At 41.4% G+C, this 26,307-nt stretch overlaps 1 protein-coding gene across 3 annotated transcripts in view; it reads left to right on the top strand.

Moving 5' to 3' along the window:
* LOC119656739 (teneurin-a) overlaps positions 1–26,307 on the top strand; it is a 769,843-nt gene that overhangs the window by 525,925 nt on the left and 217,611 nt on the right. For all 3 annotated transcript variants that reach the window (XM_038063287.1, XM_038063286.1, XM_038063288.1), the window contains one exon: positions 5,302–5,511. In XM_038063287.1, coding sequence (XP_037919215.1) covers positions 5,302–5,511 — 210 coding nt within the window. The remainder of the gene's footprint in view (positions 1–5,301; positions 5,512–26,307) is intronic.

The raw sequence follows: 26,307 nt of genomic DNA, 5'->3' as shown, positions 1-26,307 counted from the left end.
TAGCAACTTAACGGGAAAGTAGTTGACAATGCGAAGATCTGCAACGACAAAGGCGCTCCCGTGAAAACGTCAGATATATCGCATATCTTAAAAATGCCGGCGGAAATGGGGTTTATAGTCATAAACATCAGTTCTATGCCCACATTCCAGCGCCTAGGCTGCAAAGCAAGCATTTTCAACGTAATCTTCGCGTCGGAATCACTAGTGTGATCGGTGGAGGCGGCAAGTTCTTGAACACTTCTTGGCAAGCATCGATCAGTACATCACGTTTAAAGTTATGGATACTATCTCTCAACGTAAAACCGCCTGGTACTCTTCCGGCGCGTGGAACGTTGCGAAGGTGAAGAATTTGAAGTTGGAGGACACTTCCGGAAGTGAATGGCTGCATCTGCTACTGTTGTAAATTTAGTTATGAACCTGATAACGCTAGTTTCAGGAACCCAGAAATTATTCCCCAGCGTTCGCAAGCCTCTACGAAAGGATTGATGGCAGAAATTATCGACCTGTGCAAAAAGTGTCAATAATACTGCCGTTTGACACATTCTTTAAATGACAGGGAAGGGACATACACCAAAATGACAAACAGGGTGCGGAGCAACTAAAAAGAGATTTCGCACCGCGATAAATAAAAACAAAGCTCGCTACCGACAGAAGACGGGGTGGATTGAACCCATGGGGAGTTGGCTATAAACTGATCATCCAACAAATCACGGCTCTGTAGATACCTTATATATTCAATGACGTACAGATAGACCAAATTGTACAGGACATTATTCGCAACGCATCTCATTCAGGGTAATATCAACGGAGTAGAAGATGCTAAACATAGCCACTTTTCACCATTTAAAAGGCGCTCTTCTTTATCAGAAGTAAGAACACGCCAGAGCCTGACGGTATCGCTACAGAGGTATATAAACTTCCGATGAGCCTACTGCTCATCACATTCAACACTTATCTGAAGAGGGCCTAATTTCCTTATCACTGGATGGTTGCAAGGCCCGCGGTGATCAGTAAAGGTGAACGAGATACTGAGCGGTCGTTTGTATAGTGACCACTTTGAGGAGTATATCCAGCGAAGCGATGCATGCTGTCGGGGATTGGATGCGGTTCATCAAGCTGAGGCGTACATGAGTTGATCTCGATAGGGGAGTGCTTTTCGTAATGATTGTTGTATAAATACCTTCAATTCCGTGAGCCCGGCCACACACTTGCAATTTTGATGGAATAGTTCAGCTATCAGTCTCCGGATTTGAAAATTTCAGTACCAATTCAGTAAAATTTTGTAGCTAACATGAGACACAATCGTTTTTTTAAATAAAAGGTTAACTGTTATTGCGTCTGTGGGAGTTCATCATACAGTTCTCGGTTCAGTTTGTATCAAGGACAAGCGCATTTAATGTTTGGAAAAGATTGTAAAAACTGAAAGAAAGGTTGGCCTATTCGTGTGTGTGTTTCTGCGGTTCAAACTGTTATTCAAAACTGTGTACACGCCAGGCACACTAAAAAATTCTTTCCATATACCGGGCTTTTTCTTACTAATATTGAGAGACTGTATGAGAGTCCCTCCCTGCTCTATGAAACGGTAAGGCCCTATGAAACGCCAAGGCGAGAGTTTATGGAGATTACGTTTGGGGGATCCAGGGGTCCTTTCTAGGCCCGGTTTCTAGAACACTTCACGTAACAGTCTGCCGGTTATACAAACGATTTTGCAAGACTTGTTGCGGGCCACATCGTCGAAGAGGCAAAAAGCAGGCCGGCCCATGGTTTCAGCCATTATCAGGAAAAAACGGGAGTAGTCAATAATCAGTTTGAATCAAAGAAGAATTCCGACCCTGTGCCCCGTACCCATTCGCGAGAAGATAACAGAGTCACCGCCATCGATTGGAATGTTACTCGACTCGGGAAAGAACCTTTTTCAACCTTCACCTTCACCTTGCTGGGAAATAAAAAACGATCTAGAAGCGGAAGGAAGAGGAGCCAAGTTAGTTGATTGCTCATAAAGAATAACAGCATAAACTGGAGGAGTTGAAAACATAGCAAAAGGCAAGGAAGCAAGCATGAAGGTTTTCAATCTTACCTGCAAAAGGCTGGGAAGGCACGTTTTGAATTAACAACTTTCCTTCCTCCTTATTTAACGCGACTACCTACCAAATTCAGAACTTTGATTTTGCCGGTATTTAAGTTCATTTTGGCTCTGTTTTCCACCGTCCCCAAACCCAGAAACTTTCCGCCAAGGTTTATGACTCAATCAAGGTACTTGAGGAAAGACATCATGGTTTATTGAAGGCCTCCTCTCGCTCAAGTTGGAAAAACTGAGCTATGTGAAGGGACAAAAGCTGAGAAAGAGGAAGAAAATTTAAGATCTTTTGGGTCAAGGAGTATCCCAAATTCGTTTACGTACCGCAATTAAAACACATCAGCATAAAAAATTTCGTATCTGAACGAGGTATTCACATAAGAAGTGTCCTGCGTAGCGTTGCTTGCTTCCCCTCACAGTTAGGACACGTATGATCCTGTACTGTTTCTAGTCTGAACGTACGCCCAACTAGTAAAAAATTTGCCGCTCAGAATATCCACAATGCCTTTGTATATCATCCGACTTTTCGACAGGACAAACTATCTAGTAAGTTTGACAAGGGGAACTTGACATTTCTAGGGGCATTGAAGGTCTGCTACATGCCTTTATAGCAAGCCTGCTCCCAGTTTTTGATACCAGCATTAGCCACTGCTTCTGGGCCGTGTTTCCGGTCTCTCTATGGGAGAAATTGAACCCTCTTTTGCAAAAGAATTCATAATTTCACTTGCCTCTTAGCCAAATCTAGGCACGTATGATCCTGTATGATCCTGTACTGTTTCTAGTCTGAACGTACGCCCAACTAGTAAAAAATTTGCCGCTCAGAATATCCACAATGCCTTTGTATATCATCCGACTTTTCGACAGGACAAACTATCTAGTAAGTTTGACAAGGGGAACTTGACATTTCTAGGGGCATTGAAGGTCTGCTACATGCCTTTATAGCAAGCCTGCTCCCAGTTTTTGATACCAGCATTAGCCACTGCTTCTGGGCCGTGTTTCCGGTCTCTCTATGGGAGAAATTGAACCCTCTTTTGCAAAAGAATTCATAATTTCACTTGCCTCTTAGCAGTGGGCAGATAACCAGACTAACTTCACTATATTTAATTTAGATGTGGAATTGAAACGAATTACAATTTTAGAAGTCAGGGCCTTGTATATTTCTACACATCCTTCCGAGATTTCAGTCAATAATGAGCAATCAACAATCAACGTTATTAATCGTGTTTGTTTTCATTGAATGGATGCGAATGCGACACTCAGTCTCTTCAACATTTAGACAAGAATGATGTCAATGTGATCTGTGTGAAATTATCTGGCTTCTGTATGAAGACTATCCTCCCAGTTATGTTACTTGGTTTCCTGGATGTACTTGTACTTCCATGAGAGCCTGCAGTGATTCCACTTTGGAGTTCATGAAAGTCTATCCGGTTTCTCAAACTTATCCGACTCACCCATTTCAAGGATTATGCATAGCATTGAAATTTTCCTTTCGCAGTTGCAGTTCAACATAAAGGAGTCTCGTCTGGAATTTCTCTTTGAATACCGTCAATTTTCTGAATTTTTTCAATTCTCCATTGTCTCGGAAAGACTCCTTAGTCGCCTAGGAATGTTGGTGCACACCCTACCTTGACAGTCATAAGTCCAGCAAAACTTATTTCGTAAAAGATTCTAACCCCCTTTACTGATCAAATACCAAAGCTTTTGTTACACCGAACCCATGGCTCTTGTACCCGAAACTGATAAGAGCAATTCTTCAACTTTGTGAGCCTTGGTGCTAGTAGAAAGGAAAAGTCTTTTGCATGCTGCAAATTACTTTGACCATTGTTTATACTTATAGCCATAAGCGAAGTCTTATATGTGATGAGTAACCGTCTTAACCCGGAAAGTGCGTCTCACGAGGATTATTAGCTCGTCCCCACATCCGGCCAAGCTCTTCAGTTTTTTGCGTCCAATTTCTGTATATGTTGGTAGATCTGGTGATACAGCAACGATCATATCTTTCTTCCGCAGTACATGGTCTCTGCTGTCGACTGGGAGCCTTTCCAGATTCGCGGTGTTCGCATACAGGTTTGGCATCACCAGCTTCTCCCTCTTCCGCCTTTTCTTTGAAAAAAGATTTGGCCTGTAATCCCCCCTCATTTGTGGCTGAAGTTTCTTTCTGCTGTGACTTCCTTTTCTGTATTCTAGAAGATGCAATTATGCGGGTAAACCGACCGTAGTCAGGTTTCCAATTTCTTTTATTATTCGAGTTGCAGCACTTTCCTTTCATGCTGATGGTGACCTAGAAAGTATTTACCAACCCTTAACTTCCATATCCATATGCTGGACACTTTGATTGTAGCTATAAGCTACTACGAACTAACCATCGTCAACACGTGCAAGGATCAGTAGCTGGGAATATTTCGAGCACATCTTTAAATCCCAACTCAAAGAGCACGAAAACACCTATGCCCCATCCGTACTGGTATATTAATAATAGCAAGAAGCAACTTCCTTCGACGCACATCAATTTATTTGCTTTCTGGCCATATACTGTAGAGTCAACCAGTTAAATAGCATCAGCAGAAATAGTCGCTTTCTTCACTCTTCCCTCGCTTCCTTCTCTCCATGACCAATTTCATTCGCTGTTGGCTTTTACTGGAGCTGATTCTTGTACTCCGACGAGGGTCGTTTGTTTGAAATTCATGAGAAGTTATTTGCTAACGTGTAACACTTCATACTAGCCAGATGCTAAGTCTTAGGGGTTGCATTTTCCGTAGACTAACTAAAACGAATCTGAACTATCTCTTTCAATAAACGTGAAAGTCCTTAAATCCCATCCTAAATTGAACATTTCAGCTTGGAGCATATCCAATTTCAGTTATAAAATGGCTTTCCAAAAGTTAACGACGATTGCTTGCTAAGTTTGTATTTGAATTTTTTGTATTCCCCTAAAAAGTTAGCAAACGCCATCTTCCTCCTGTTTGCAATATAACAATGACTGTTACATAGGTATGCCTTTCATAATTTAGTATCTAACGTCATCTAATCGATTAAAGTATTTTTCCCAGCTTTAGAATGCTCTTCCTCGAATACATCACACCAAACTAGGGCATAAAAACCCCATTCTTCCATCAACCCTGACATATAATATATTCATCACTTCTAAAGCTTATCTTTATTTGCAAACTTGGAACTGTATATTTCCTCTTCACATCTACATAATGCATATTTTGCAATTTCAGGTGATTGTGTTGATCCATCATGTTCTGGTCATGGAACATGTGTTGCCGGACAATGCTACTGTAAGGCCGGATGGCAAGGCGAGGACTGTGGAACAATTGACCAGCAAGTCTATCAATGTCTACCTGGATGCTCGGAGCATGGAACGTACGATTTGGAAAGTGGCTCATGTGTTTGCGAACGGCACTGGACCGGACCTGATTGTTCTCAAGGTAAGTGCATGAAGGAAGCCTTTATGTTTGTACGAACATATGTAACGTAGAAATTTAGATTTTCTAAAGTTAGTCTGCTCTACTCCGAATCTTCTTCTGGAAGCGACGAATCAAAGGATAAAGTCTGCTCCCCTTTAAAGTAGAAAATTTTGTCGGCGTAAGTCCCTAATAGAATTGCAGGGACACAACTACACAATGGCACTGATGAGATAAAAGGAAGCCCTACTTATCTCCAAAATCTGTGATTTTGTGGTACTACCTCCCTAAAATGCCATACTATATTCCTGCTCAGTCATCTTGCCGGATGGTGGGGTGTCTTATTATAGATTCGACTATTCCAGCATTGCTCAGTTTTATGCAGTGTTTGACTTCCGAGAACCAAAGGCCGGCTTTGTGCATCATCAGCAGGAATATGTTAAGCTTCACATAAGTAATAGACTTGTAAATTCGTAGTTCGAAGAGGAGGAAAAGCCACTCTAAAAATTTTCCGGTTTTCACTTCTGAACTCCTACAACTCATGCATTAGTTGCGTACAGTGGAGACAAAAGATTAATTAAAATTAATCGGATTGATGCGGATAGCTTATTGCTATTAAATGAGATGGGAAATCCGTAAAAGGGATTTTTAAAATGCAAAGCAGATACGAGGAATAATGAGATTACGGATTAATCGGGTTTCAACAGCTGGAAGGGCTGAAAATCAACATCTATTTGATTGGCTGCCAATCGATTCTCATTTAAAGCCAGCATAATTGCAATATTATTTAAACATATCAAAATTAAGACAAAATGTAAACACAGAAATGCATTAACAGTTTGTATGCATATCCGTATGTATGTATATCTTAAGATTCAAAGCCTTGGTGACTTCAATTAGCATTACCATGCAACAAAACTATGGGAAATATTGTTACATGTTCCTGTTCATGCTCATGAAGATGTTGAAAACAAAAGACTCATTCAATTGATGACATTTTCATTTTGCAGATTTCTAGCTTTCCACACTTTCCTCGCAAGATCAAGCTGGTGTCCGGTAGGGTATAGCATTTCCGGAGATCCCCGTACTCCTCCTCTACTGTTCTATGCGAAATGCTCTTGGGGCGACCTACTCATCGACTTGGGAGAGTGGACCTATTTTCTGTAAACATGACAAATTAATTGAAACTAATCGTATAGCTCTTAGACAATTGGGGCTACCTATTCAGGGAGCACCCTCTTCGATAACTGTTCTGCGACGAAATTGTCAGCAATCTTGAAATAGTAGACCTCATTGTATGGCATAACCAGCAATAGAGTTGTCGTTCTCCCTTAATGTGTCATCTATCCGCTGTGACCTGCGCCTTCTAGTCAATATGCCTAAGGGTATCTATGCCATGTGCTGTCAAAGCTCATCTTTCGAAAGAATAACAAACCAGAATACTAGAATGACAAGACGCTGTCCAGTCCTGGTGAAGACTTGGTACTGTCAAATAACAGTGGTTGCCACATTTCATGCGCTACTCCCAAAAGAAGCATTAGCCTGAAACAGTTGAGGTATCTACATTTTCAGATTTTCAATAAAACAAAAAATGTTTATCTAATGATGTTAATAGCGAGCGGCCAGGAAATTCAGTGTCGCCATCGCAGCAAAAACACTTCCGCTTCCAATTAGTACCAATAGAAAGACCCGTCAGGCTTAGATTCTTGGCTTTATTGATGTTTGGTTTCAATCCGAATCTCTTTAGCCTCTTCTCTAAATCTAGCCAAGGTCTATCATTTAGTGTGAAACAAGTAAAAGCCAGTAGGTGGGTAGTTGGGGTGCGTGAGGAAAGATCTCATTGAAATCGTTCAACTCTTTCGGGCAAAGTAGCGTGGAGAACGTTACCGATAACAAGGAGAAAAAACATCGTCGACAGAATGCAACTTTGGTGGTCTCCAGTTTTGAGTTCAAAACTCTTAAAAAAATTACCTCGATTTGACATCTAACATCACATATAAATCTGATAATAACTATAGGGTCTCTGGAGGGCAACCCCTCCTGTGTAGAGTATATGTTTTCATAATGTCGATGAAAACGAATCAAAGAAGTGTCAAATCATTAGCAATATAAAATTCTCTGATTTCATATTCGCAATGGGGAAGTACTTGCGCTTAATTCTTCTCCTTATTCCTTTCTTGATAAATATATAAACGAAAGTGCTGCAGATTTGGACGCACTTTCCCGAATAGGTCATATTCCCTATCTCCCCCACCGAAGTATGCATCGGTGTTCATCGAAGAAGCTCCCTCTCTACTCTCCTTGTTCTCTTTGTTCTTTTTATGGACACTGTCACACGGGACATCCAAACATCCAGCGCTCTGTATACGATTCCATGCAACTGGCAGCGACCTATCCAGAACTGAGCGATTTAAATATTTCCGATCACTGTTATCAGCAAATGATGAAGTAGTTTCATACTTCACGCATCAGCGGCACCAGGATGAAGTTGCGTTTCATAACTAGCGTTCTTTGTGATAGACGAACATCTCAAATTCAAAATTTACGCCAGTGTCGGTCGCCTTATCATCTTCTATGATTCTGAGTGCTGGTCGACTATAGAGATAGGCGTAACACCCCATGATCACTTCGGGTGTGATGTGAAAGCATTCGAGATCAATAAGAAGCATCTTCAATGGTATGGACATGTTATTCGCGTTGATGAAAAGTCACTTACCAATATTAGCCTAAACATCGAAATTTATGAGAGATAAAAAAAGACGACCGAAACAATTTGATCGATAGTCTATGTAGCGGCCACCACCTTTTTCCTTTTCTTCATCCTTTCTTCCATTTTGTAGCGGCTTATCTGAATCGGATCCTTATTTTCCACGGTCACAAGTTTAGTCCGAGTAGAAGAGGTGGTTTTCAAACCGTTTTAAGCTCACCAAAGTGTTTCATAACTGTTTCGAGCGACCTTAGCTAACAAGCTATCATCAATTCTGAGCAAGCATCTCTACTCAGGTTCAAACCCAGAGGCTGAAGACATGCAAAGTAGTGTCATTCCAGCATTCTAAATGCGAATTTTCAATCCCTTGATATGAGGGCCTAAAACCATCATCCCTCCCTTAGTAATAGAGGGAATAAATATCCTTTGCCCGCGAATTCCAAATACGAACCGGCGGGCATTATTTCTACAGAAAGATTAGCTAGACTGGTAGGTCAGTTTGTAAACAATGAAATAGTCACTTCGGGATAGAAACCAAAGCCACTGCATTGCCTGCACCCACCAAAAAGTAAACCCACAGAGACATCACTCTATGAGCTAACAACCTGGAACTAGGAAGGTTATATACCGAAAAGAAATGCGCATTGGGCATGTTCAAAAATATGGGAGGTGCCTCCAATTAAGGCTCATTTGCAGCAATTTATGACGAGGTAAAAAGTGTGAAGTTCATCCACTATTATAATAGTTAGTTGGATCATTGACACGCTATAGAAAGGGAAAATCGGCATTTTGGCTTGAGAGCAATCGATAGAGCAAGGTGTCTTAGAGGGGATATTTTGCAGGGAAGGATCCTCTTTCTCATTTACTATGGCTTTCGGTGGTGAAAACCTTGATATGGTTTCTGAGGGGGAGAAAGTCTGAACGCGAGCATTTGGGGATAATACAATCAGAATAACAACCCACGAATTTGCGGGTACAGTATCTGATCGCATAATTCTGTAGGTGATCAGTAGCTGCACACTCGGTGAATGTTTCGGAAGCAGAACTTGATAATTATGTGTACTAAGAACCAAAAAGAAGCCATTTGCAAGGCAATGGAATAGGAGTTTAACTAGTGCTAACATCTTGATCCTAAGTTTCGATGGAAACACGGTACCTAGACTAGAATATTATCTAAAATATTATGGTCAGCTCAGGCTCCGATAAAATCAGGAGCGAGATCGCGGAGGTTGCATTACTTGAATATGAAACCAGCTGATAAGATGCTGCCACGCTTTGATCGACAGAATGAAATTTTCCTAATTTGAGGATCAGAGCACTCTACCGTCGTTGGTTATCAGTGCCTCCACTGGTTGGAAAATGAAAGGCTATCCTTCACAGTAGTAGGACCGTAGCCGGTTCGAGCAATCTTCTGTTAAGCCAGTTTCCCATAGAAAAATAGACAAATTTAAAATCATGCTGGCAGGCAAAAATCTTTGTAATTAAATCTGAAATTTCCCTATATGAAGAGAAGTATAAACCGGACCTTGGTCTTAAAACTATCTGTAACCAATTTAGGAAAAGCGGAGGCTATCCTTCTCAAAAAAAGTGGTCTTAGTGGATGCGTAAATTTGAGACTTAGCATTTCCTTAGAAAATTAACTGCAGCAGATAAAATCCAGACATTTTCTTCAGGCTTACTCATCATATTTACGAAGATAGAATCCCAAATTTGTGGGCCACTTCCAGAGGCATTTGACCAGACCCAATGACTGAGCCAACAGATGCCAGCAACGTTGTCGATGTGTTTGACTGCAGTCCTTTTTATCCTACAGTCTAGCTAACATGAAAAACTTCACCAAAGACGATAAGGATCAGTGTTGGTGACAGAATACAACCCTACGGAATTTATTTTAACCGTTGTATTTTCGATGGTAGCGATGCACTCAAGATGGGTGCAGTTTTTCCACTAATTGGGAAAGAAGTTAGTAGAATTTATGAATAAATGAAAGTAGGAACTCTACAGAAAATTCAGAGGCTCCAACGAACCTTCAAGCGGCAGAAATAATTTCAATTTGGTTTGGAGGACCGATCCCTATCAGCGTATTATGGTGACTAATGATTTCAAACAAGAGATGACACTTAACTGAGTGTTATGCGATTGGGAACCGCCGTTCATATTCCACCTCTTATGGTCCTCGTCATCGGACATGAGGAGAATTCCGTTCTTAATTGGCTTTTTGATACCCTCCGCAAATTCCCCTTGGATATTGTAGATAGTTCTGAAATCATTCTAATTTGTGCCAATTTCTGCCACCTTGACTGGCGCAATACTAAATTCCTTTTGTCACGGAGCCCACAACATTGCAAATTTTAAAATTTGTCGCGGTACAGGAGCTCAATGTATCTGGTTCTCTCCACTCACAGCGGTATTAGGGGCCTCCTGTTCCTTATGGTCTTCGATTCATTTCTAAATTTCGGCAATCAGCCAGGTCTTATGGCGCTCGTTCGAAACTTGGCCAATAAATTCTATTGCATTAGGCAACAAAGCACATTGATAGCACTCTAATGTTTATCGATATTTTCCGGCGAACTGTTGTGTAGTTTTCCCAGTCCTGAGCAACAACGGAATCAAGAAATTCGAATATGTCGAGATTATGGCGTGGAGGCTATCCACATCTGTAAGTAAATACGGAGACAATACGCAGGTGAAAGCATGCAACCATCAGGTGATGATCCATTTCGAGGCCGATTTCGATCTCTATTTCATTTTATATATCCTAAATATACTACTAAACACAACATTAATGGATCTGACTAGATAGATGTACGTTGCCGATTAGGCGAAACCTAACTGACCTTATGGAAGGTCCAGTACACGAACACTACGCTTCCTGTGATGAGGCGGTTAAAGTTGAAGGTAGCTACAAATTTCCAGGATGATTTTCCCCATCATATGTGCTATCAGGGTGCACCTTAGTATTCAGGTCATCCATCATGATCACAATGTCATGTTTACGTAAACTGTCCTGGACTGCATCGACTGGACTGCATTGATCGGTAACACTGCATAGTTGAGATGTATCTCGATCTGAATTGGAATCTCGCAGTTGATATTCATTTAACACCAGTTCCCAGGACATGAAGGTATGCCTAGTGGATGTAGTAAGTGTTAATACGAGGTCGGATTCATAATTACTCCAGGGGGATTCGGGGCCAAGGGTACGATAAAATAGGGCCGGTTTAACCCCAGAATATCCAACCTGTATTGCTCAAATTCTCATCAAAATAAGAGAAAACGAGCTTTCTGGGAAGCCTCGAATCCAATAATTACCCATTGCCGAGAGCAAAAGGTCATATCTGAAGGAGCTGCTCGCCTTGCTCGACGAAGAAGCAGGGATGGGCTAAAGCGAACAACAAAAAGATACCAGGGGTGCTTCTGAAACATAACCTGTTGAGATTGAGGCTACCGAGAGATATTTTACCGGAACGTCCTGAAGATCGCCTCGAATAGGACCAACTCATTTGCACCGGTGCGTCACTATACACAGTGGTGGAATGTGTGTGGTTCAAAGAGGGTGGAAGGTTCCTCAACCCCCCGAAGATAGTTTTTGATAGTTGGTGTACTATAATAAAATCTTACACTCAAAACTGATGGTGAGATTAGACAAATCTGGAGTTTGTAGAAAAGTTTTGTGGCAAAACCAAGCGGTATTGAGCTTTTCAAGAAAATAATAATACCAAACATTGGAACCACCTCTGCGTGGAATAGAAAGAAGAAAACTAGATCAGTAGTACATTTCAGCGAAATGCGGAGAATGACGCGGATATCTCACGACGGGTGAATAGCAACCACACCTACCTATGAAAATCAAGACAAATTTTGTAAACAACAAATCAGCTCACACTTCGACGTAAAAGGATATGGCGGCCATTCGCACCAGAGCATTCGAAAAAATTAGTGGTAACTTGCTAGCGTAAATGCCTACAATTAACGTATCCATTTGGATTATATATCTAATGGCATGTCAGATATTTGCTGATAGTGGCTGAATATAACCTACTCCTTTACTATAAGTATATTCGAAAAGATTAACGAGTACGTGTTGAGTCGTCCTTTCATCCTTTGACATGAACCATAAATAAACACATTTGTGAAAACTAAACGCCTGCAGATAGTGATTGTTCATTAGGACCGCTAGATAAAGACCTGCCGTCAGACTTGCAATGCGTGACACTTTTGCAAGGTTACTGACACGGATCTTGGGATGATACTGTATTCCCTAGAATATGTCCACGTAACAGAATACATAGTAGCCAATCAAGTTCTTTTCAGAGCTTACCCAACAAATGTTTTTATGCAAGGAATCAAAATTACCCAAAACGTATGGCACTAGAATAAGAATAACCCAGCCTGAGAGTCATAGCATCCACGGCGTCCATTGACGCTTATATTCGAAGGTAAAGCGAAGAATTTTACGAGCTGTCGTAAATCTCCAGCAACAGCATCACAGCGAGTATTCAGGATCAAATGGACGGACGACTACGATGTTAGGCTTATGTTCGCGAATAAAAGCCGACGTTGTTGAACGAAAATAGGACCTGTGGCAGGACGAATTTTTTAACGACACAGCATTCTTTGTAAGTGTTATTGCCTTTGACATTGTATGTATATGTGTTCCAGCGTGTCCTTCTGGAAACCCTAAACGCTACATGCCTTTATTACAGGACGGACTATGGGGTGGGTAGGGCTACATATGTGCCAGTGCAGTGGAGGGACAGACATTTCACGTTGACAGACATTTCCTCTTTATAGTGTCGCGTCGCCCGCCACGGAGAGGCCACGAGATAGAAAGCTCTACTATAAAAGTGTCATATCTTTATGAAAAATCGATAAACCAAACCCACACAATTGCACTTCTCACGTCCTCGCCATGGCAGCTTTCGATGTATCTGGGGTGTGTACGTATATGGTCGCACGCTATAACTATACCCATGCCTGGCACTGGGATGGAGCCGTTCTCGGATGAATATGAGCGAGGACGTGAATGTAAAGCCTTGTATCCTTTTGCGAGATATTTTTCGTTACAACATGGAGAAGCATAAAATATTTCGGAAATGTTTAAAGGCCATGAACATGACATGATGGTAAATGACTGTAAGAGATTTTCATGCTGTTGTGGTTTTTATCTTCTCTTCGTGTGTGCCATTTTCGAAACATAATGGAGTTGAAGGGGGGCCGAGGTGCGGGGATACAGCCGCTGATTCCATGCCCATCTGGATGAGAGGATATAAACATAAAGGTAGAGGGAATGATGATTTCACCACAAACAGGTTATTCTCTACTATTCTACGCTCAAATCTTATCTGTACCGAAAGTCCCTCTATAGCCTAGTGCCACCCCACAGCACTGCGCTTGTAGAATCCTAGCCCCATGCCAGGCTCTCACCGTACTCTATGGAAAAGGCATTTCGTATGCGGTAAGCACTTTTCTCGCATATCTATCATATAAGCAAATGCTGTTGCTAAAACAACAATCAGCTCCAGTTTAGTGATAATGTGTAAAGCCAAAAAGACCCAAAGACTGGCCATCGGAATAATGTTGGTAATTTGGCGAATTCGTCATTGGCAGAACCGAAATTTTGCTGGCATTGACGAAATTTGAACAGAATATATGTTTGCACATGAACGCGAAAATAAGCCACAGATTCCGTTATAGAGAACCAGGGCCAGAAGTCGCCGGGGGAAGGAAAAGCAAGTATGTAGGTGGCGAATTTTCCATAATAAACAGTCACGAAAACATATTTTTTTAGTCTTGATAAACGAGTAGCATCGTGGAACATATGTATGTAGCTTCGTGTCAATATTTGCGGTTTTATTGCTGTGTCAATATTTTTGAGTCATCAGAATAACAAGTGAAATTCAAAATGTAAAAGTTTTCATCGGCAATTTGTTATGTATTCATGTAATATGGCGATGTTAATGAGGTAATTTGAGGGAGAAATTGGATTGATTGATTTTTTTTATTGTAAATATGGTAATGAGTGCTTTGAGCCAATTTTTTTATGTTGGAAGGATGGGCATGCAAAGTGATGTTTCAAAGAATATCATAAGAAACTTTGTAAAATGAGGGTTAATTATGATGGAATATTTGACTTCTTGAAAAGCAATTCTGCCTAATAAACTTATGCTACTTTGGTGATTGCATTGAAATATTTGCATACCTTGAGTGCCTCCGCTCAACACTGAAGAACATTATGATATGCTTCTAACTTAACGTATCTTTAAAGACTATTGACTAACCTACAGAACAAAGGTTGCTTCACTTTGTTGCCATTCATTAATCTCTAGTTGCCCTAAACCCCTAAATCGCGTTAATCATACCAATGCACCTTCGCGTAGTTCTAGGGCGACTCATTCACCTCCGTGAAATCTCAAAATCACTGAAGAGCACTGGAGTGGTGATCTAAGCTCCGCGCACTGTCCCATAATAATCCAAAGAGTGTTAATGTGGTCGGTACAGGAGGATCCAGAGCAGAAACTAGCCTCATCCCTGTCGATCAAGTTTTCGAAATATTCGTTGATGTACTGCAAGAGTATTCTCGCTAACTTCTTAACGAGAGCAAGAAGTACCTAAATGACACTTCGCCTCCACCTGATTTCACTTGAATCCGTTGATGGAAAAAATAATTTCGCATCTGTATAGAGTGGCGGTCAGTATCTGCGCGTACCTTGATATCATGTGACCGATCGAGGTGTTGTAAGAGCTCACTTTAGCATTCAGACCACCTACCATTATCTCGATGCCTTTCGGAAACTTCTTCTTAGCTTCATAGAAAAACTAGACTAACAACTTCCTCCGGGGGGGGGGGGGGGGGGGAATATGAAGGAAACATAAATGCAAATCTTCCTTTCTCTAACAATTTCAAGCATTAGACTCTTCATGGCATCGCTGATTTATTTAGAAGTTTATTCAGGTAAACTATTGGAATCAGTACGACTTTGCTTGTTATACGGGGAAAGAGTAAATACCTCGGTTCCCTGGTATAATGAAGAATTCATCACCTCAACAAGGTCTATCCGCTTCCGAAATTCTACCTGAATCTCTCAATTGGTTGATCACTGCGGAATCTGTATATCCAAGCGAACTTTTAACTCTCAGCAACTGCTCTTGGAATGGCGGTTGTGGTCAAATCATGACCAGTTTCCAACTGTTCAGTAAAAGGATTCCGAGCACAATGGGTACCGTCTGATCAAATGTAGATCCAATATTTTTTTCACACCATGACATACCCAAAAGGAAATCGGCCCTTTCTTTATGGGAAAGAACGACAGAAGAGGGTGTAATAAGGTGAGCTAACAAGTCTAATGGGAAACAGCTAAAAGTTATAACTTCTCCGACAACGTCGCAAAAAAACTCACATCGTTGGAACAAATTAAATCTATCATGCTAGACTTATACCTTAATAAGATACAGATATTAGATGGAATACCATGTGAACTAATAAAGCAATAGGGTGCATATTTTTGGATAATTTTTTGGCAAATTAGTGCGAAAATATGGACCGATGTTTGGCGGAAGAAAAGCGCTCAATCATAATAAATAAATTCTCATCTCTGCTAAAGTTTCTCGAATGGAAACTTCACCTCCAGCACAGCTAATAGGATTTCAGGAAAGTCAAATCCTCGATAAATAAAGTTCTTCTATTGAAACAAGTGCTCAAAAAATACTGGGAATATTACATTGAAGTACACCTGAGCAATCTCACGACCACCAGAGTCAAATCATACACAAAACGGAAAGGGTTAGAACACAATTATACTCCTGCCCTAACGGTTCTGGAACCATTTGACACATTATTTCGGGCTAGCCCATGGTATCGAATCCCTGCACTGATCGAGCGCAATCTTCTCCGAAGGAAGTACCCCAACATAATATACAGCACGGTTCCATTTATCAACCTTCATCATCTTCATCATTTCTGTCACAATCTTGTCCAGAGTGAGCTCCCCTGTGCCTGCATAAAGTTACTAAAGAATCCCATCGAAAAAGGTTTTTCAATTCAGTCATGGATCTGAATCTCCTCATGAATTTAATCACAAGAGTCGCCATTCATTCTCCCCTTGAATCTTTCCTATTGTCATTATGTTCCTTAGCGTGGAGGGCAAGGGGATCACTCCCGCGATCACCGTCACAGCTGATGTAATAGGCAAACACCACATGAACCCGTCGCTATATTTGCGCAAGGCGCCTACGATAATCCTCCTTGCCAAGTGATCCCCCCATAAGTTCGCACCATAGAGCAGAAAAGCATTCATTGCACTCAAGACAAGATATCTCCTGCTAGATTTAGGACCGTCAACATTTCCGTTTAACTGACTTATGGACGCAACTCCAGCTTCATATCTATCCGCTGCTGTTTTGATTTGCCCGTACTTAACCATTGACTACTTCAGTTTTAATCAGCGCAAGGTCTAAACCAGTCAGGGTCTTCCAGTTAATTGTTGGGCTTCGGTAGCAAAGCTAGTCTTCTCCCTCTTCCATGGAGCAGGAGAAATTTGTTCTACCATATATGCTTCAGATACGCTGATAAACCAGTCATGGTTGACTTTAACAGTGACCCTAAGGGTTTTAGTGGGAACGATATCCCAAGTAGAAGCTTTACTACCTCCGATTCCCAAACAAATCTCCAAAAACTCCTCCTCTGTTACCGCAAGTATGGCAAAGACGTCCAATGCTTGTTTTCACTTCCTACGGCTTGCTCTATGCCGCGAAAAGAGAGATGTCACTATATGGAAAATGAGAAGCAGGTAAATCAGTTGTGGTGTTCGCCCCCTCAATTTCTTAATGAAGGCCCTGTAAGCTTTTTCCAAGAGACCCACTTGCCTGGCCAGCTTGGCAGGATAATATGCTTTTTTATGAGCTCCTTTTCTGTAAACGCTGGCTTCTACGCGCGCATGTCCTCAAATACTTTCACGGGCTAACCGTATTGTCTAGCTCTTCATACGCGGAATTGCACACCGTACAGTTTCGATCACTCACTAACAAACCAGGCCATTCTCCAGCCAATACGTACGTACGTCAGAATGATTATTGAGCCCAAGCCTGTCCCCCGAAAGCAAGTTTAGCTCAACGAAATCCGCAAGCAGAATACGTCTACTAATACTAATACTTCGACTTTGAAGTTCTCACATTCAAAACCGCCCACCTAGCATTTCGGCGTATTTTGTCGTATTGTGCTTGACAGAAAATTCTAGCTATTTTTGCTCTGACAAACTTCCAATTTCCAGAAACTACCATTTCTTGGATGGCGTCCATACTACCTCCACAAGAGTCATCAGTTCCCAGTCAAATTCGACTGGAATGTGGCATATCATCTTCTTTGGAGGTAAAGATCAATTAAGACTTTATTTTCCGTTTACGTTTAGATGTTTTCTTGATGTCAACCTATGTGCAACTAGCGCCGCTGCTTCTGCGACTTCGGTTATTTAGCTTGACTTTGCCTTCACCGATAAGATGCCTTTTGGCGTCTTACGAGGGTTCGAAGTGTGAAGTTAATAACCCTTTGAGTTTTGAAAAGCCGTCGCTGACATTTGACTTCTTGGTAACATTTTGGTATTGGTAATGGTTCTGATTATATTCTGATGGCCAGGTGCACATTGTTTCTATCCTTTATGGATTCAAGAAACTCAATTATTTTTCCTATGAGCAGGGCGAAAGATAATTGGTCCGCTTTCGGATACTGCTCATCCGCTTCTTTTTCTAATTGCACATATTCAGATTTGGCTGTTTTTCTGAGAGTCTTCTGACCTTCCACATTTATATTCTTAACACCTGCGGAGATCTCTGATTCGTGTAGCTCCCATTAAGTGGTTCTAACACTAGCTCCTAGAATATTTCATAGTAAAGTATAACCTACACACTCTAAACTACCGCAACTCGTTTTGTACTTTTCGAGTCAAAGTCTCGACCATAATATGGCTACAAAGAGCCCAGTAGGCTGGTCATTCACATCACATGGGCGACGTGAAAACACCCGAAAGGACATTCAATGGGAAAATTAATGGAAGAAGCCAATCGGAAAACCGACGAATGGATACGAAGACACAGTCGATCACGGCGGTGAAATATTATTGGGTGTAAGGAATTGTTGCGCCATTGATGATGATAAGGAATACAAGGACACGGTCATTAATCTGGGACATTTAAAGACAAATGCTAAAGAAACCCAAGAAACGAAGCAGGCACAGAAGAAGGAACTCTTTTTATTCTGACGAACTTCATTAACTTCGATGCCAAAGTATAACTTGCCAGGCCCACCTGTTGAGATGAGATGCTGTTTTTGTAAGAAGGTTTCGGTGTCCTTCTAGAAATGAAAACTCTCCTTTCCCTTGTGAAACCCACATTCAGTATCATATATCATATATTCTTATAAATTTGACTTTCCCTTCCATATTTTTGCATCTTTTCGTGATATTAGACTAACGCAGTCCGTGCACATTGACGCTATGTGGCCAAATTAATCTAAAGTACTGCAGAGGGAAACCTGCTCTCTGAGTCGAAAACAGCAGAGTCTATTTTTTCCTCACCGCTTTTTTCTACCAGTTAACCTATGATTGCAGTTTTCGTGCCAGCACATGTCTCTCGTAGTCCGCTGATTTTCAACTTTTGCTATTCGACCCGTCAAAATTGGTTGTCTATTCAAAGATGTCCTCTTTTATAATAACTTCGATAATGACTCCTGCTTTAGCCTGTTCCCGTGAGCACTGCTCCTGCACCTTAGCTAGCTTTATACAATCCAATTCTTTACAAATTCGGGCAGTTCAATTCTTTTTGGTTCGATTGGAACGGTAGTTATTGCTGTCATGTCTGAACACTACTCCTCTGCTGGTTTTTTCTTGCGCTCTCCGCTGAAATTCAGTGTCAAAATGGTAACCACCCTCCGTCTTTCATCCTTATTAGCACCAGGAAAGATAACGGGATCGGCGAGCTTCACCTATAATGATGAATGTGTCAAGCCAATCTCCTGCGAAATATTCCATCCAGGTGTGGTAATCCACTACTGAAATATTCCAGGCGAGGCGGGGGCTGATTGCCCACTTGAAAAACTTTTGGAACTGGGGCTCATAAAATCTCGGCTCTGTGTAACCAATTTGGAGAACAGGAGAAGACGGATCTGCACTTCATACGTAGCTGCTTCCCGGACTTTTGAGACCTCAGACGAAGATACCTCGGTATGGTTTTCTTCAATGAATCTGGGCGCTCTCTGTCCCTGAATATGTGCACAGATTTGTACAAGCCTGCGAACGCGCAAGCCATTTGATAGACGATTTGAGGTGACCTTGAGCCCTTGTAACTGCACCACCTCCCTTACCTAACTAAATTAATTAAAGTTTGTTCTCTTTTCTGCCTTCACATTTGTTTGTTGCCCTTGGTGCCCATCTCATAGCACTTTTCATTCACTGATCTTAGACCGAATTCAAATAAAGCAGAGTTTTTAACTGCCGACCCCACCGAAACAGACGGGATCGCTGTCAGTGGCACTGACCTGAGTGATTTAACTATCTCGGATCAATGCTACCAACCAATGGTGAACTGCGTTATGAAGTTGCTTCACCCGTCAGCGGAACTTAGATGCAGTGGCATTATGATCGCCATATCAACAAATGTCTCAAATTCAAAATTTACCGGAGTACAGGTCAGCCAGGGTTTCAGCCGCTCCGTTTAACGCACTGCGTAACTGTTCTAAGTTTACTTCAAAGCGCATTAACCACTCTAACTCTAGGAAAACCCACTCGTTGAGTATCCTGGGATAGTGGGTTCCATAGCATGGCATAGTCCGCAATGGAATTGTCAGCTTTTCTCAATATGCTGCTCCATATACGTATGTCGTAGCACAGAGGGAACAATAACGCAAACTGCCTCAACTTGATGTGTGGCGTTTAGTTAAGCGTTAAACGAGATAGAACGATTGTTCGCGAACAACGGCCTACCGAAAGCCTGTATAGGCTAGAATACGTGTGTACGCATTTGCGTTCTTCCTTAGTCTAGCAATTGATTCGCACTAAAATTCGTCATTAAAAGCATTATTAATATCCATTTCATGTTCACTTTGCTTCTAACGCCAGCGACCGTCTTTTGTCTCGTAACTAATTGATAAAATCAATCCTTTTGCCAATTGTTTTCGAAGAAGTGCATTGCTCTTTGGGGTACCCAACTAACACACAAGATTCTTAGAATCTAATAGGAGATTTGATTACCCCAGTTCACAAAAGGTTCGTTTAAAATATGCAACCTCTCCTGAAGTATAAGCCCAGCTCTTTCAACCCGGGAGTCTTTCATGCGTTACAAAAGAATGTTCTTGATTTCATATGCTCTAGATAAAGTCTACCCTTCCGAAAAGAGATTTCAAAGCATTTCACCTCCGTACCGAACTTGCACCTTCTGTTGCATCAACGTTCATGAAGCAATGCAGCACAGAGGTCAATCACACAACTAAACAACTACTATCTCCTGGTGTTGAAATATACATAAAAGTACTTCTGGAGAAAATGAAGTATTGCCTCCATTTTGTGGTATATCACCACATATTCCACCGTCTTTCGGGCAGTTACTACACAAAGACCGTTCATCAACATATTTTCAACAGCTCCTTCTTTTTTGCTCAAACATTTCATCTTTTTCACCAGGAAAAATCGACACATTCGCCTAATCCACATATGCTGGCACGTAGGGCATGTATTTTTCTTATCATTCCACGTAAAAAAGCCATGTTGAAAGACGTCTGAGCCCGTCTAGGTCAGAGTAGAACGAACTGCTAACAAAAAGCCCAGCGAAGAGCCTACCCCAAAATGAAAGGGTTTCCTTTTTCTGTGGGAAAGAAGAACAAGCACCCTCAGTGAATAGTAGGCACTATGCCTAGCATTGTAGCAGACATTGAAAAGGAGGAAAAAATTTATAAAATACAACTACAGAATAGATAACAATGAAGCTGACAAGATTGGGGATACTAGTCGATGTTGAGCAGTCAGGACGTTATTAAATTTCTCTTTATTGTCGTATCGAGTGGGAGGGAGGATGGCTAACCCCGGAGCACTAACAATACTCCACGACACCCTTTCGAATGCACACCGATCAAATCATGAGGTAGAGAGCAGGGAGGATGGAGATAGGTAGTTCCTGAGCAAAGGTTACAACCGATAGAATTTTCAACAATTTGATAAATGGCCGCCGGTCGCTGACTTTTCGTTGTCGAGAACATACAAAGTGAGAATAGTAATTATTGTCGCATAATGGGCATACCGAAATGTAGAGCACAAGCGGTATATGAGATAAAGGACGAGGGAGCAGTCCCACCCATTCGTCGGAAGTTCATTGAATGTGTCATTGAGAGGACACTCATTTAGCATTCTGCGGGCGTCGAGTGATAATAGTGTTGAATAGATTATCGAAAACGGCAACTATATAATAATGATGATACTCTTGGACTCTTGGTATTAATGGAATTCGTGATTTGATTTTGGAGCGTAGAAGATAGATAGTTTTTGCTAAAATGTCTCACATATATTATCATGGGAATTATCAATTCTGTACACATACATATGTTTCACGAGAGTGGATAGTTTTCCGTAGAAATATGATTGGAGTTTGGGATAGAATTGCGTATGCTAGTAGGTTTGGAATTCCCTAGATGTTACAGGAAAGCTTAGGGGAGATATAAATTCTTGTTCACGATAGAAGAAAATAACAATATTTTTAGGCTATGGAATTTGGTGCTACGCTTTTATGTATATATAAAACTTCTGAGAGAATTAAAAGATATGGCCGCTGATTTGGAAAACTCAACTGCACTCATTAAAACGGAGCGCGGAACCCGATAAGGGCATATCTGCGGCAACTATCAAAATCTCACAAATGGATGTACCGCAAGTAACCACGCTGAAGGAATCCTTCAAAATGTCTGTACATAAGTCTTCGTGAAGCTTTGTAGCTGAGGCATTCCCGATGACTCCCCTGTCTATTCAGGCTTAATTGTCGTTTACAAATATCTACTGATATGATACTTATGACGATACTCTCTATTTCTTTCTCTTTTTCTTCAGCCTTCGTCCCGTTCACAAGCGGCGTCGGCTCGTCGTGATCGGTTTCGCCATTTGGCTCTATCGAATGCCTGATTTGGGTGCAATCTCGAGGCTTTTAAATCCTCATCCATCGTATCAAGCCGCAGTTGTTTCGGCCGGCCTTGTGGTCGTTTACTATCGACTTCGATGTTCAGACCAATCTTGGCAAGTGAATTCTCGTTAGCACGAATTGCGTGATCACACCCTCGAAGACGCCTCTCTCGCATTTTTTCCACGATCGATACAACCCAATAACGATCGCGTATATCCTCATTTTGGATGTGATTAAAACATATCATGCCACAAGTCCAACGCAACATCTTCGTCTCCATTACCGCAAGACGCCATTTATTGTCTTTTATAGTAGGTCAACACTCAGAACCATAGAGGGCGACAGGACGATACTCTCTAGTAACTCGAACCTTATGGGGGGAAAAATGTTGCACTTTTCGAATAATTACTATTTTCAGACCCACAACTACAGATTGAGTCCCTCCCAATAGAAAGAAAACTGGTTTAACATACTGTTTTACGAATATACATGCAAATTTACAATGGTTGATACGAAGGCTATGCCCATGTTTTGTACAAACGAAAGCCGTTGTTGCATGTTCGCCCAATTGACTTCAAAACAGCTAAATCTATTATCTCGAAATTGAGAATATGCGGTGTACGGAATTTTACGCATGACACAATTTAGTGCTGAGTTTAAGTAAGTTTAAGCTTAAACTCAGCTCTTTTGCTTCTAAGACACCAAGCTGGAATCTTTCGACACACTAATTCTAATTTTTTTTTGTCTGTGTGAAAAATAACCTTACCTTCTATTAACCAGGGATGGACGTTTTCCCTTCAATGTCCCTTCAGTCTCGAGACTATTCTTCTGCTTTTAAGGTTTGCTGGCTTGGTAAAACTTAGTAATAGAAAAAGACCTTACAATGGCTCTTGATGTCAAAGGCATGTTTCGTTCTTCTTGCAAACGTTTCTGCGATGTTCAATATTTTTGTGAAGAATCCAGTTTTCATCCCTATTTACAGTGAAATTGCCAATTCTTGTATATTTAGGCGTAAAACGCAGTCTTCCTTGTTTCTGTGACTTGTGTAGACCCCAGAATTTGAATTCCGTAATCTAATCCATGGATCGGATTCTTTTTTCTATGGTGGCACAATCTCCCTCGAACCCATCTAATAGTTCAGTATCAGTTAATTTATCCTCCTGTCCCAATGATAAGAAGCACGTCCAAAAAGTAAGTGACAGACTGGTAACACTGCCATGTAGCCTGTTTACTCCCCATAAAAATGAGTCCAATTCGAGGTTGGTATGATAAAAACTCTTGATCTAAGATCGATCATCTCTTGCTAAAAATGTCGATCTAATTTTCCACCAAGTGTGACAGCCAGGCCGTTATTAAGGCCTCGTTGTGAAGGGAAAAACCTGTTGAGATTTTAGTGCGGTTAAAACTATTCCATTCCAGAAAAGTATTCTCTAGAGAATTTTTGGCCCTTTTCATGAAAATGGAGGATTCCGTAGACCTTATAACGATGAAACCTATGAGTGACAGCACAACCGTCAGATTGTGGGTAAAATCGGGCTCAATATAGTGCATTGGGCGGGTCACTTAATAAGGATGATCCAGCCTGGAAATTCTTGAAGGCCAATATCTATATTAGAAAAAGAAGACGTGACAAACCCTGCCTTAGATGGAGCGATGACATTGGCCAGACAGCTTTTAAGGATACCGAATTGGTGGACCTCGTCGCAAAATCGGGTTACCTGTAGTTCCTTTCTAAGGCTGGCCCTGACCGGATACCAGTTATCATGCCGTTGATGATAATGATGATAAAGCTGTTTACGAGGGTGGCCACTACACGCCTAAAACTATAATAGAGTTTCCGCAGTGATATCACACCTTTTTATCCTTCGTCGAGAAATTCAAAATAACAATTTCGGCCAAAAAAAAAAATTATAGCATAGGCAGGATACTGTGAGTCCTTAAAAAATTTAAAAGACCGAAGTGAAAGTAGAAAGTCTGCCTACTTTACGACACTTCTAGACCTCACGCGGCCAACCCCATGAAGCACCTCCTAGACTTGACGCCTCCAAAATAGCGTCTGCTCACTTCCCTGAAGTGAGTGAAGGAGCTGTTGGGAGACTTTATCGAGGAGATATAAAAAAATTGATAACCACCGCAACTACTTTTTTGAAATCAATTTCTTTAATGTTACACGAGTAACCTTGAAAAACTTGGCAAAGCTTATGCACATACCCAATAAAAGTGATTTTCCTTTGCCTCATGCATGTTGGGTCCTTTTTGCAGAATTGATACTATTCCAATCTCCGCTTAATGAACTCTTCGAACCACTTCCTTGCAGAAGGGGCATATCCCTAACAAGTATGCATTGAACCTGCTTATCCATAAATGCAAACTACAGCAATTCACCGAGATCCTAAATGATTCCGACCCTTTTCGCCCTTGGTGCTTGTTCTAGTTCTTTTATCGTAAAAAATGGATACTTATTGGTCGTCTTTTTTCGTCCAAAACATAGGCTTGAATAGGATTAATAAGAAAAATTAGCTGTAAGATTTCCTCCTTTTGTGTAGTTTTCCTATGTCAGAGTAATCGGTGGTCGTCGAGGTTTGTGGCTAGTAAACATATAGCCGAGGCTCCATGATTTCCTGTCAATGTTACCATATAACTTCTGCTAGCAGTTTGGGTTTTGCCTAGTAATATCATTGCACAGTTCCTTCTCCGCTGTTGCTGCTGCTCTTTATTCTAAGGGTTGCCTGATCTTCGCCTCTCGCATTACCTTTGGCGCAAACGGGCAATTCTAGTTGTCCAGTGTGGCAGCAACTTCCCTTGACGAAGTCTTGTTTTGTTCGCTGAGGGATCGCAAGCTGCTATAAAAAGGCTCATCGTTGAACTCACTAATGAACGACTGCTTTTTCATTCGTATGAGTTTCGCAGTTCATATACCCCTTTCGAGTTAGTTTCAGAACATTTACTTTCGCCAGTTTTCCCGCTCCCATTCCGCTTGATATCCTCCTCCTGCGACTTCCACCGTTACAAACCCCGCATTCTGAACTCCATAGCAAAGGCCATATATGGGATAGGACCCTCACCACCGGATATATCGGAATTCTACCAATATGCAAGACTAGAAATCTCGCCCTAACTTTCATTTTGAAGACCCGCGTTCACTGAGAGCTTGGTTGAGCTATGTCCCGCGGAAGGGCTCTAGTATTAAAGTTAACTTCAACTAATACTCTCCTACAGGAAGATAAGCTTTTTCCGAAAACGAGGCTCGGGCTCGTAAAGTAAATGCTGAGGAAAGTTATTCCCACAAATGGACCGTGACGAGAGCATTCGTAAATTTACGGTACCTCGAATCTAGATGGCAGCAGTGTCAAATGTTTGTCCTACTATTTGGAACATCGATTTACCCCTGTGCATTTTTGCTTGCAAGATGTTGTTCATACTACTTGGATTTTTCCTTTCTACAACTCTTCTCTGAATATTGGTCATCGAAAAGAACCAGGAACGTGAACCTAATCTGCTTTCTGCACACCACCTTCTTTGCAGAGAATACGGCACTCCTCTGAGGTGCAAGCCTTGACTTGACACACATTTTCGCTATACTTATAACACAAAGGGCTCTTGGGTACTCTGGCAATGTACCAACAGACCCAGTGCTTAAAACATTAGGTTATAACCACCTTGCAGCAGTTTTCTAACATCGCGAAACGACTTTGCTGACAGGAAATTAACACCTTCATACCCATGCTATGCTCTAGACTACTTATTCTTTTTGTCAGACCTTGACTCAAATAAGGCCGGATAGATCTCTAGAAATCTTCTGGCTAGCGCCATTTCGGCCTCCCTTTGCCCCTTCTCTTTTACTTTGATGTCGCTATCCCTGTTCATTTCGCTATGGGCCTGGTAATTATGGTCATTATAATCGTTGTCCAACTTCTCCATGTGCGTCTTCCTTTGATGTTACTTAGTTCGTTTGGTTACCA

This window comes from Hermetia illucens, chromosome 5, assembly GCF_905115235.1.
Source record: "Hermetia illucens chromosome 5, iHerIll2.2.curated.20191125, whole genome shotgun sequence".
Taxonomy (NCBI): Eukaryota; Metazoa; Arthropoda; class Insecta; order Diptera; family Stratiomyidae; genus Hermetia; species Hermetia illucens.
Note: the sequence above shows the minus strand (reverse complement) of the source record. Positions and strands in the feature narration are given on the sequence as shown.